Here is an 11,394-nt window from a genome sequence, read left to right as displayed (position 1 = left end):
GGACGAGGGGCAAAATAGACACTTGACATTTTTTTCAAGTGCGAGAATTCCATTGAGTTGATGAAATCAATTTTTTTCCTGATGAGAATGTCTTCTTCCCTCCGTAATGAAGATCAAGCTCAATTCAAAATAATCCTAAAATGTTTTTTGGGGATAATCCAGCAAAATTTTTATGTAAATATCTGAAGTATCTGTCTTGCTCCAACTGCTTTTATTTAATAGGTTTTTTGAGATCGTTGATGTTTTGTGGTTTTTTAAAGGGAGAATGTCGGTCCTTTGGGTTTTTCAGGAAAGGACTCTTCACTCCATAATTCCCACTCAATTCACCGCCCATCCAATCCCCACCATGCATTCTCTCTGGTGTCCACCTATTGTAACCGTGCATGACATTTGGTGCTTGTGTAGTTCCAGTGAACCACGATTCAGCGGCTTTTGCAAGCATTTGCAGGGAAGTCAGTCTCGAATTCGCTACGAACAGAGAGGGAATGAATTTAAAGATAAATACGATGATTGACAAAATAATGAGCGCTGTAGTTCCACTTGCTGCTAATGCTGGTACGAGACAATTCTGGGGCTGTGGCTGAGGGTGAAAGCCCCACGGATCGTTTTCAAGATTATAATCAAGCCATGGGTCGTCGGCGTATTCATTGTTATCGTGTACTCGATAATGGGAGTGTACAGATGGATTTTCGTGGCTCGAGGCTTGAGGACTCTTCAGCTTCGGTCTCGTCAGAGAGAAAAAGTGTTTAACGGGTGATAGCGGCGATACCACTGGTGATTTCACAGCTCCACCTGATTCTGGAGTACCTTTGAATGAATCTTCTATGTATTTTTGAGATATTTTTGCATTTTGTTGCACTTAAAATGTGGTTTTTCATAAAAAAATTAATTCTCCTCATACAATTCACTGGGATGAACTTCATATCTTTTTTTACTTACTAGAAATATTCTGATTCCACCCAAAAACCAAATGTACGTCGAGAAATATGGTGAGTAATAATAGAACCTCCATTATTCACGACCCGAGGGATACTAAAACTTTTACCAGAGGATTTTCTGTGATTGACATTTCAATTAAAATTTTAATTTAAAAAATAAATTACGAGTTTGATAAATGGCTGAATACAACTATCCAGTGATATTATCATGATTACTATTTTTATTGGGTACTTGAAATCCATAGCACAAAGAAATGATTATCACTGCATAAATTCATAATCTCAAGTTTGATTGAATTTTCCATGCACTTGGAATTAATTTAACAATTCAACGCATTACACCCAAATATTTTGGTAAAAAAATTGAAGAATATTTTTGTTCCGTCGTTAGTAGTAATCAGGTACTGGTGCACAAGCGATCTTGACAAAGTCCTCGTACTTCACGTGCCCATTGAGGGAGACGTTGGCCTCTCGAAATATTTGTTCAACTGTGAATCAACAGAACAACAATGTCTGAGTACTTGAGGTACTTGAGGAATCTCCGGAGGAGTGAAAAACGAGAATAAACACCTTCTTTGTTGCTCAATCGTTCACCCCAATTAAGGAGCATGTGCGCTAATTGTCTGGCTGGTATGGTTCCACTTCTCGAGGCATCACCAGCTCTAAATGCCTCAATCACCTGCTTGGGGAGGTCTTCAGCTCGTGTCTGGAGGTGCATCACCTCCAGAAAATCAGCGAATGACATTTTTCCATCTGAATTCATCGGAAGATTTAAATAATTTCTTTATAAAACAACCGCTAAGGGTAACAAATCCTTTTTTCGGTGGAAATCTCTCAAGTGAGAGAACAAATGAGTAAAAAATTGAGCGGAACATACGAAGAAACTTCAGTTGAAAAATTGAACTGAAAAATGGAAACACTCACTCTTCTCTTTCAGATATTTATTCAACTCAGCAATAGTGGGACTGAGTCCCAAGGACCTCATGATGATAGTCAGCTCATCCAGAGTCTTGATCTGACCACTGCGAGCAAACAGGTAAAAGCACTCGCGAAACTCTACGAAAGAAAATCCCTTATCACGTCAACCGAAAAAAAAGAACAGTTACCAGTCACACCCATGACAACCTCAAAACTCACCATCGATATCCTGCTCCCTGAAGTACCTGGCCTGAAAAACACACCTGAGGAATTAAAAAAGCCCCACCCTGCAGGATAACACAAAATAACAAAAGAAAAAGAAACATCTCTCACCATTTCTACTCTCCCAAGCCTCAAGTTTCACGTTTTTTCACGTCTACTCCGTAAATAACGTACGTGTCACCCTCACCTATCTCCACCTGTCCCCCTCCACAGACAGCTCTACAAAGCCTCTAGACCAAAACATGAAGTTAACCTCGAAATCCATGATGATTCCCTGGATTTTCCAATGAATTTCCCTATTTCCAGGATTTCCATGGCCCATCTCCAAAAAATGGTCTCAATGAGAGAATTCGAAAGACTTAAAAAATAGTGATCATAATGAGGCCAAAGATTGTCGATCTATCGACGCCTCTCGAAATATCGAATGATGGCTTTGAAATGTTTAGCTGACCCCTCCAGTTCTCTGTCAGAAAAAATAATTGGTGAATACCGTGAATGCCTAGAGGATTGGATCAGTTCAGTTGTGCGTTTGTACTGATCGCGTGAGGTTCTCCTGCGCAGGCTCCGCAATCCCAACCTTTTGTGTTTCCATCAGCTGGTGACGGATCCCATTGTGATCACAATATTCTTGGCCATCGGATCAAGAGGAGGAAAGAGTCAAAGACACCCTAGTGCACGATGAGGTGTCGTCTGCCGAAGGGATAGGGAGTCAAATTCTCCTGTTCATCCTGTCCTGGGCATCGAACAAAGGCGGTGAACAGAAGGTAATTTGTCACTTGGCTACTCTCCAAGTTATTTTCATCGTTTTGGGAATTGGAATTTTCATCCAATCATTTAATTTACATTTTTTCCCGACGATTTTGGCACACGTGGCTATCCAAGGACGTTCATTGTCTACGCAGTTCATTAATCACATAATTTTTACGATTTTTAGAGTTATTTTTTCTGTTTGTGTTGGGGATCAAAGGGCGATGAGTTGACAACGAGGTAAATTATTTTCAAAACAATAAATTATTTGCTACTAGTGAATCTAAATATATTAATGTGCAAATGGGTGGATTTTTGAGTCGTTAGTGAATTTAATTGGATGAAGGAATTTCATTTCTCGTCGCAGGCTCTCGGTTAATTTTAGGGGATTAGAATCTGCCAGTTGTTACCATAATCGTCGCGTGACAATTTCATTGGCATGTGTTGTCAATTGGCAGGACGACGGGAAATAAATTATTGCTGTGTGATTCGTGATGTTGCAAGTTCATCTCGTCCTGTCTAGTATTCATTGATTCTGAAAGATCTTTCGGAGAAGGTCATGGGTTGTTATGTAAGATGATTCTGTTGAGATATCAGTCGACGTGGGGATATTATCAGGGAAAATGTACACATGCGTATATCTGGAATCCTTCACTCCATAATTGATAAAAAAAAATGGCATAAAATGTGATTAAATTCGCATGGAGACGTGAAACGCATCGTGTCAGTTTTTATAAAAATATTTGTTGTTGAAAATTCAGTTTTCCTCTTGGGAAAAATTCAAAGCCGAAACCAAATCTATCGTCATATAAATTAAAATGGGATTGAAATAATAAACTCAATAAAATTCATGGAACAAGGCAATATCTATTGTTTAATCTCGAATTATCTCAGTTTTAAAATTATTTCGCATGGAGACAAGTTTATTTTTTTTGCGGGACAATTGCGCGAGTTTACGAGACGTGACAGGGTGGCATATGTTTATGAGTAATGAGTAAATATTGAGGGATGTCTTGCGAATGACGATGCAAATTCATTGATACGACTGAAGTCGCTGTTTGATCGATATTAATTTCGCTGAATGCTTTTGAATAGTTCAGTAATTGAAAACGCAGGAATAAGATAAATTTCCATTGAAGCGAATCGTGAGTGATAACAGCAGAACTAGTTGGCGACATCAATACATTTTAATGTTTCGTCCTTAATGACACAAACAATTTGCACTTGAAGCAAAGTACATGCGACCCGTAAATTTTTTATTCCCGCAATTGACATTTTTAATTAATTCACGAGTATTCAAGTGAAAATGAGTCTGACATGTCTCATTCGTTAATATCTTTCTTTGCAATTCACATAAGCAATTCTATTCTGTTCTCAGTTTAACGATTCGTATCTCTATTTTTCTTGAAATCTTTACCCCGATTTTCACTCACTGTTTTTTTTGTTTATAGAAAATAATTTATTTGTCAATTTTTTTTTAATTCATGGCGATTTTTCTAGAAAATCATCATTATTAAATGTATTATTAATTTTTAATCGACCAGAAATCCTTAACAATAGAAAAGTTAAATTTTATAATGATCTTCTTCCGCCCACAAGTCACTGGTGACTACTCTGATATTTATTGATGATCTAAAAATAGAAAAAGGGGAGGGTCACTCACCTATCAATGACCACAACCGTCAGTACAGTCTGTCAAAGATTCCTTATGAAGGTAAAGAGCAAAATTCCATCTATAAAATCATTATCACGAGATTTACCCCTACAATTGCATAATTCTCCCTCAACAAATTCACGAGTGATCGACTCGCAAACAAGACTATCTTATCAAACAATCTGGAGTGCCCAAAGATTCCAGAAGAATCTGTTGTTCAGTGCAGGATGAACGTAAACAAAGTGCACTCCCAAGTGTTATTTTTCACACAGGGTCTATAAATAGAATAGACTCAGCATTCTGTCTTTCTCCCAAGGCAAAACCTGTTCTGGAACCCGATGTGTTTGCCTGTGACTCAAGGAACTCCCCTGTAAAATTCGGTATTCACGTCATTTTTTCTCGATCATTCATTGATCAGTGATAATAAATCTGGATGATCGAACTTAATTTCTTCGAATCGATCCAATTGATGAGGTTCAATGCCGCGGTTTGATGGAAAATGAACAGCCTGGACTGAAATGGACTGTCAGTTATCAAAATCAATGTATGAGATAACCATAATAATTTTTTTTTTAATCGAAAGTGTATCGGAGCGCATGATGACATGCGAAAATTCTCGGTACAAAGTTCATTGTCTCCTAGGTTAGTTATTTTAATCTGTTGAAATTGCAGAAATCGTGAATGAGAGAGGAAAGAGTAAACAGAAGGGATCAAGGAGGTGGATGAGTTCCATTTCTTCTCCCATCAAGGATTATGAGTGGACAAATATCTGCTGGTCCTGTCGAAGGCAGCAAAGCAGTCCTCGAGAGGATTCAGGTGTCCGTCATGACGGGTAATGTCAAGGGCAACGTAACACCAGAGAAAGGCAATGAGATTGAGGTAAATGGGTTGTGAAATTCTTGATGAATTATTGTGTGAATAAAGGAAGCGATTTTATTCGATTTTTTTTTATCGCAGACAACAGAGAATCATTCAAAACCAATATCCAATGTCCAGAGGGTCTACACCAGTCTTTTGGCAGGGGCCATTGCTGGGGCCCTAGCGAAGACAGTGATTGCTCCCCTGGATAGAACAAAAATTAATTTCCAGATATCAAAAATGACTTATTCACAAAAAGCAGCCATTGATTTTTTAATTCAGTCGTACAAAAAGGATGGATTGATGAGTCTCTGGCGTGGAAATAGTGCCACTATGGCGAGGATTGTGCCTTATTCTGCCATTCAATTCGCATCCCATGAACAGTGGAAGAGGATTCTTCATGTCAATGGACCAGACACGTAAGATTTTTGGTTATGATCACACCATAATCCATAAGTCATTTAGAAAATACCTCGCACATCCATCTCATCTAATTTCTGGGCTTTATCATTTTATTATTAATCAGAAAACCGATTAATCGACTTGTGGCTGGATCTCTGGCTGGTGTGACATCCCAAAGTCTCACATATCCCCTGGACATGGCGAGGGCGAGAATGGCTGTAACCCAGAAGGCAGAGTACTCGACTCTTCGTCAAGTATTTGTACAGATTTACAGGAATGAGGGCTTATTGGCTTTCTACCGAGGTTTCTTCGCGACAATTCTCGGTGTTATTCCGTATGCTGGATGCAGTTTCTTCACTTACGACACTTTGAAAAATTTCTTCAAAGGTTAACATTCATTTTTTCGTTCATTGGAATGGTTGTGAAATCGGGGGAACGAGAATAATGGTAATTTGTGCAACAATAGACAGAGAAATTACTCCTGGACTGTCAACTGCAACCTCGTTGTTCTGTGGAGCAGCTGCTGGGGCTGTTGGACAGACTGCTAGCTATCCTCTAGACATTATCAGGAGAAGAATGCAGACGTCAGCTGTTAGAGGGGCTTATTATCACACGAGTATTTCTACAGCTGTTAAAATTTATCGGTATGTAGTTTGTAGTTTTTTTCCTCAATATTTATTCAATTAAACTGAACAAATAAAAAAAAATTTTTTTAATTATTTTTTCATATTTTTATTTTGAAAATTATTCATTCTAGAAAAAAATGTAAAATCGGTTTTTAAAATTGTTTTTGGAGATCTTAAATACTCGATACATGTATTTAATTTCATCCCCAGGGAGGAAGGAATTATGGCGTTTTACAAAGGTCTCAGCATGAACTGGGTGAAGGGCCCAGTGGCAGTGGGTATTTCCTTTGCAACTCACGATACTATTCGTGATAACCTGAGGATCTACTTGTCAGGTTAGACAAGCCAGAACTGTTCGATTTGTACATAAAACAAATAATGCGTACGACGAAACGTGAAGAAAGTATAATAAAATTGATATTCGAGTCGATAACTCAATGAGAGAGATTTATGCGGGCTACAATTTTTTTTTATTTTCCGTGAAGAGTGTTGACTACTGGAGAATTCTAGACTGGATTCGAGTGGCGGTTAGGATTACCTGAGAGGTCTCAATCATGTTTGAAATTAGACTATTGTTTGTTAACTGTGTCTTCATACTTTTGCTTCTGGGTTCATGATCTCGGTTCCCTTCAGCTTGGCCTCGGTTTTTTTTACATGAAAATACCAATAACTGCAATTTAGACAATAATGTTTACAATCTTTCATTATCAATGGTTTTTAATTAAATAAATTTACTGTGAAAATTGTCTCTGTCTCGTGCTATTTTCTAGTGTCTTTCGCGGTCGTGATTTTTTTTCAATAAAAAATAAATTGAATATTTTTACAAATCATCGATTGCTTATTCACCATCTGAATGTGAAATGATAATTATATTAAATTCGTGAAAATGGGATTGAATGGAGTTGGGAGAATAAATCGAATGTATATTTTTTAAGAAATAATTGTCTCCAGTTTATTCACCAGTCATTCAATATCGTTCATAAATTACCGAATTAATTTTATACAATTCCAGAATTGATGGACTTGATAAATTCACTCAATCAAAGTTCGTTATTATTTTTTAATTATTTACCAGTGGGAATCGAAGTAATTGGCTTTTATTTGGGTTTCGTTTCCTGGTCATTGACGTATCTGATATAAATTTCGTTCTCGTCTTGATGATGGGAGGCGACTTCATTGGGATCTAAGAAGGAAACACCGATGGCTAGGACTGAGCCATCGTGACTGAAGCTGAGAGCAGCCACTCCAGCATTGTACCTGTGGAACTGGCAGAGTCTCTTCTTGTTGAAGCCATCCCAGATGTTGACGTAACCATCTGAACCACCAGTGGCAAATGTGTTGTACGTTGAGTGGAAGCTGATGGCATTCACCGGATAAATACACTCGATATTATTCTCTTTTATCCTGTGACATTTGAACGCGTATTTCTTCTTTTGGGCCTCTGGGGTTGTGTCCAGGTATTCCACTGCTACCCTCCCTTCGATACTACTGAGCACATACCCCTGGAAATAAATAGAAAAATTGACAGGTGATGAATTTTTTTTCTCATTGATTAAAAAATCATTTCTCAATCTCATATTTTTCATTTTCAATTAAACATGGAAATATTATTGAAGTAAATATATTATTTAATTCACCTGTTCATTTGGAAAACCTTTGATACACCTAGTCTGATACTTCAGACTGCTCTCCCTCCTCTGGAACATCCCAGACATATTCCTCAAATCCCAAATACAGACTTTCCTCTTGGCAGTACCCACGACGAATTTGTCTCCACATACAGAGAGTGCGAGAACTACGTCTGGTTGAATGTAAGTACCAACACAAGTCGGTGATCTTGTGTCCCATAACTTGACAGCAGCATCCCAGCCACCAGTTAATATTGCGTTAACTGTCGAGCAGTATTCGATTTTTCGAATTGCATTGTCATGGGTGCCCATTATGGTCTGGGTATTCGCGTTTATATCATACATCTTCAGGGTGTTGTCGAGACCTCCACTGTATGCGTGAACTGCATCCTGGAAAAAATAAAATGGATATATTTTAATAAAAATGGATTATTCTATAACTTAAAGGCTGAGAGGAAAATATCTTCTCGTATTTTATTGTAAACCCTGAGAATAATTACCTGGAAGGCAACATCAAGTACTGGAGACTCGTGATTATACTTCAGTCTCATCGAGTTCGCATGGATATCGTACAATCTCACAGAGGAGTCCCAGGAAGAAACTAGTAGAAATTGCGTCGAATTGGGACCAAATTCCACCGCTGAAATTGCATCAGTCGGTGGATTTTTCATCTTAAACTCCGTCCTCGACTCCATTTTACTTGAAATAATAACTAGAAAGTCAATAAGCAATAATCCTCAAACGAGCATTAGCCAGCCTTAACCTAAAAAAATAAAACTCACCGGTAATTACAACAAAACTTTACAAGACTTGAGCCGAATAAATTGAAATAAAAATCCGCTATTTGTAGAAGTTCAGGACTTCTTCAGTCAAAAATTATCTTACTTCACTGTAAAAACGTATAAATCCGGACTGTTACTTAAGGTTTTCAAACACGACAACCACCATTTCTGTTTTTTTCTGTTTTGAACGGATTTATTCCTTCGGAGGCCCCACGAAAAACGAAATCAACGATTAAAGAATTGATTATTGATCTCACAACATCGATAATAGATTTTTTAATTATTAAAAAGGTTCGGATGGTTCGATAGAAAAATTGTTTATGTTGTTTGAATCAACTTTGGGGCTGCAGTAATATCCAGACATCAGCCAATCAGAAAACACCTCGACTGAGCGCCACATTTCAGTCCAGAAATTGATGAAAAAAAAATCCTGGAAGACAATTTTATTGGAAATAATTTACCCAGGAAAGCTCTCGAATTTGTCTGGACAGATGACCCCGACAGGTTGAACAGTTAATTGAGGTAAAATTATTCTCCGGGTCATACTCATTTGAAATCTCTTGCTCTGTCATTCTAACTGGATAGTAACTCGAATACTCAAGGCATCCCATGTTCTCCTGATACATTCCGAGATTTTCAATGCCCAAATCTACGAATGAATAAGGGGTACCAGCCCATCAGACTCAATAATTCAGATGTTCACGTTCACACCCCAATTTTCTGACGACTGCAGATCTCCAAATATGAATTCCCCCCGAATTCAGAATTTTCCAGTATTCCATGTATTCGATTCAATATTAATTGAGTTCCCTCAGGAATTTCCCCGAATTTCGCATGTGAATTTCGTGAAAATGGGAATTTGTTGTTATTGCCGATTATTTTTTCCTACTGGAAAAAAAAAATATGAGGAAGACGTGGCAGAGGGTGCAGGATAGAGTTGTCATGGTCATCGATTGAGGAATTGTTTCTGAGTAAAAAAAACGGCGGTTAACAACGAAAAGTTGAATATTTTATGCGTTTCCTTCGGGATGACCCAATCAACCCCTGAAATCTCGTACTGTCCGGCCATATTCCGGGCCAGAAAATCTTGCATCCCATCCGGAGAATATGAAAGACGAGGAGGAGCATCCAGGGTTCTCAATTAATTCACCAATGTCTCTCGACAAGCACCAGGATACCATAATCATTGCAATTGCAACTCTTCAAACGATGAAAATGTACTCGACTGGCAATAGCTGACAAACCCCGTAATTTCACTCATAAATTCCACGAAATTCCAGTAACTCACGTAGTGAGAACAGTATCTCGGTGATCTCGGAGGAGATCATCGGGTTGCTGAATGATTTCCTGTTATCCAACGACGAAGAGTAGAAAAAGAACTGGAGTCATCGATGGAAATGCCTTTCCATAAGAACTTATTCAGCATTTGAACTCGTGCCAACTCCACCGTTATCATGTTCTCTTGGTACAATCCGAGATTTTCAATGCCCAAATCCAAGTCTCAATAAAGAGGAATAAACACAGTAAGGCAAATGGCGGTCCTAGATATCATTATTCGAATGATAAAAACTCACCCGAGTCCCCCGTATTCCCTCTTTTCCCCAAATTTTATTTTTCACCATTATGAAACGGTCAATCGTCCGTTGCACTTTTGCTAAATGTCTCCTTCGTGCTCTACCCTCTCCATCACCACCACCTGTCATGCGGTTTTTGCGTGCAGCAAGCCGCGAGGTTATTTTTTTTTTTTCCTCAATATCTTATTTTCCAGTCGATGCGTTCCCATGTTGACGCACCGCGCAAACACTGGAGATATGTTTATCATCGGAATTTGTTATCAGATGGGGGAACGAAGGCGGGAAATATCGGTGATCTACTTTGAAATGGAGGGAATGGTGGGCGGATTGATTGTGGGTGGACTAGAATTGAAAAGACCCGCGGGTGAACCTCGGGCCCGCCGCAATTTCGCCGACAATCGACCCCTTGGAGTTTAACGGGCGGCCATATTGCGGTCCAGAAAATATCAGTTTGGATTAGGATAACATGCGAGACATGGAGGTATTCATTATTACAGCGCATGACTTCAGGTGGCGTAATTACCGGGGAATCTCTTAAAATGCTCCCGCTCAGATAGTCAACGAATGTCTATCACTCATTTCTCAAGGATCACGTAAAAACGATTTTATAATGCTGTCTGTAATAAAACGAGCAGTTTTTTATGATGCGCTTCACTGTGTCGCGAAGTGTGATAACGACTGAAAGAAAGAAAAATTCCAATTTGTTATTTCAATCATTTTTATGTGAGCCAACGCCATCTTGTGTTCATCCAATCAAATAAATGAAGATGTAAGTCATTACTGTATGCAAAAAGGATTGACTGAAGTGGAGGCTCAGCTGCATCCTAGTACTGCACCCCAAGAGAGGGAGGGCGCCACACGCAATGCTGGGGTGTCCACCAAGTCGACGGGGTGAATTTTAGGTTCTGCGGCATGAATACTTTTTGTTTTTTATTTGTTTAACTGAAATTTAATCGACTGTGGAACGAGCGAAAGGGGGAAGCCACATCTTGTGGAATTTCAATGAAAAAAGTTATTCAATATATTGAAGATATACCACTAATGA

At 38.6% G+C, this 11,394-nt stretch overlaps 4 protein-coding genes across 9 annotated transcripts; 1 reads left to right on the top strand and 3 right to left on the bottom strand.

The window, feature by feature from the left end:
- Positions 1–196: 196 nt before the first annotated feature.
- On the bottom strand, positions 197–1,064 carry LOC105263560 (uncharacterized). Of its 2 annotated transcripts, none has more exons than XM_011299834.1 (2): positions 940–1,064; positions 197–807 (listed from the first exon to the last, which is right to left on the bottom strand). In XM_011299834.1, exons 1-2 carry the CDS (start codon positions 1,010–1,012, stop codon positions 212–214), a joined length of 669 nt encoding a protein of 222 aa, XP_011298136.1. In that variant the 5' UTR covers positions 1,013–1,064; the 3' UTR covers positions 197–211. The 2 variants fall into 2 exon arrangements, with proteins under 2 accessions (XP_011298136.1, XP_011298137.1); XM_011299835.1 differs by having other exon boundaries at positions 197–798.
- Positions 1,065–1,141: 77 nt separating this feature from the next.
- On the bottom strand, positions 1,142–2,473 carry LOC105263558 (calmodulin-like protein 4). The gene is made up of 5 exons (XM_011299829.1): positions 2,190–2,473; positions 2,076–2,106; positions 1,863–1,994; positions 1,509–1,691; positions 1,142–1,426 (listed from the first exon to the last, which is right to left on the bottom strand). Exons 1-5 carry the CDS (start codon positions 2,190–2,192, stop codon positions 1,326–1,328), a joined length of 450 nt encoding a protein of 149 aa, XP_011298131.1. The 5' UTR covers positions 2,193–2,473; the 3' UTR covers positions 1,142–1,325.
- Positions 2,474–2,603: 130 nt separating this feature from the next.
- On the top strand, positions 2,604–7,113 carry DPCoAC (dephosphocoenzyme A carrier). 3 transcript variants are annotated; one of them, XM_011299833.1, is made up of 7 exons: positions 2,604–2,842; positions 3,013–3,065; positions 5,152–5,358; positions 5,437–5,756; positions 5,864–6,126; positions 6,206–6,383; positions 6,576–7,113. In XM_011299833.1, the coding sequence occupies exons 3-7, from the start codon at positions 5,233–5,235 to the stop codon at positions 6,703–6,705; spliced, it is 1,017 nt and encodes a 338-aa protein (XP_011298135.1). In that variant the 5' UTR covers positions 2,604–2,842; positions 3,013–3,065; positions 5,152–5,232; the 3' UTR covers positions 6,706–7,113. The 3 variants fall into 3 exon arrangements, with proteins under 3 accessions (XP_011298135.1, XP_011298133.1, XP_011298134.1); XM_011299831.1 differs by lacking the exon at positions 3,013–3,065; XM_011299832.1 differs by lacking the exons at positions 2,604–2,842; positions 3,013–3,065 and adding an exon at positions 4,542–5,023.
- Positions 7,114–7,291: 178 nt separating this feature from the next.
- Bub3 (mitotic checkpoint protein Bub3) lies at positions 7,292–9,483 on the bottom strand. Of its 3 annotated transcripts, none has more exons than XM_011299828.1 (4): positions 8,879–9,483; positions 8,494–8,756; positions 8,003–8,383; positions 7,292–7,867 (listed from the first exon to the last, which is right to left on the bottom strand). In XM_011299828.1, the coding sequence occupies exons 2-4, from the start codon at positions 8,686–8,688 to the stop codon at positions 7,463–7,465; spliced, it is 981 nt and encodes a 326-aa protein (XP_011298130.1). In that variant the 5' UTR covers positions 8,689–8,756; positions 8,879–9,483; the 3' UTR covers positions 7,292–7,462. The 3 variants fall into 3 exon arrangements, with proteins under 3 accessions (XP_011298130.1, XP_011298128.1, XP_011298129.1); XM_011299826.1 differs by having other exon boundaries at positions 8,494–8,705; positions 8,776–9,482; XM_011299827.1 differs by having other exon boundaries at positions 8,494–8,692; positions 8,776–9,482.
- Positions 9,484–11,394: the final 1,911 nt, after the last annotated feature.

Source organism: Fopius arisanus, unplaced genomic scaffold, assembly GCF_000806365.1.
Source record: "Fopius arisanus strain USDA-PBARC FA_bdor unplaced genomic scaffold, ASM80636v1 scaffold00015, whole genome shotgun sequence".
Lineage (NCBI taxonomy): Eukaryota > Metazoa > Arthropoda > Insecta > Hymenoptera > Braconidae > Fopius > Fopius arisanus.
The sequence above is the reverse complement of the archived record's forward strand: the minus strand, read 5'-3'. Positions and strand labels throughout refer to the sequence as shown.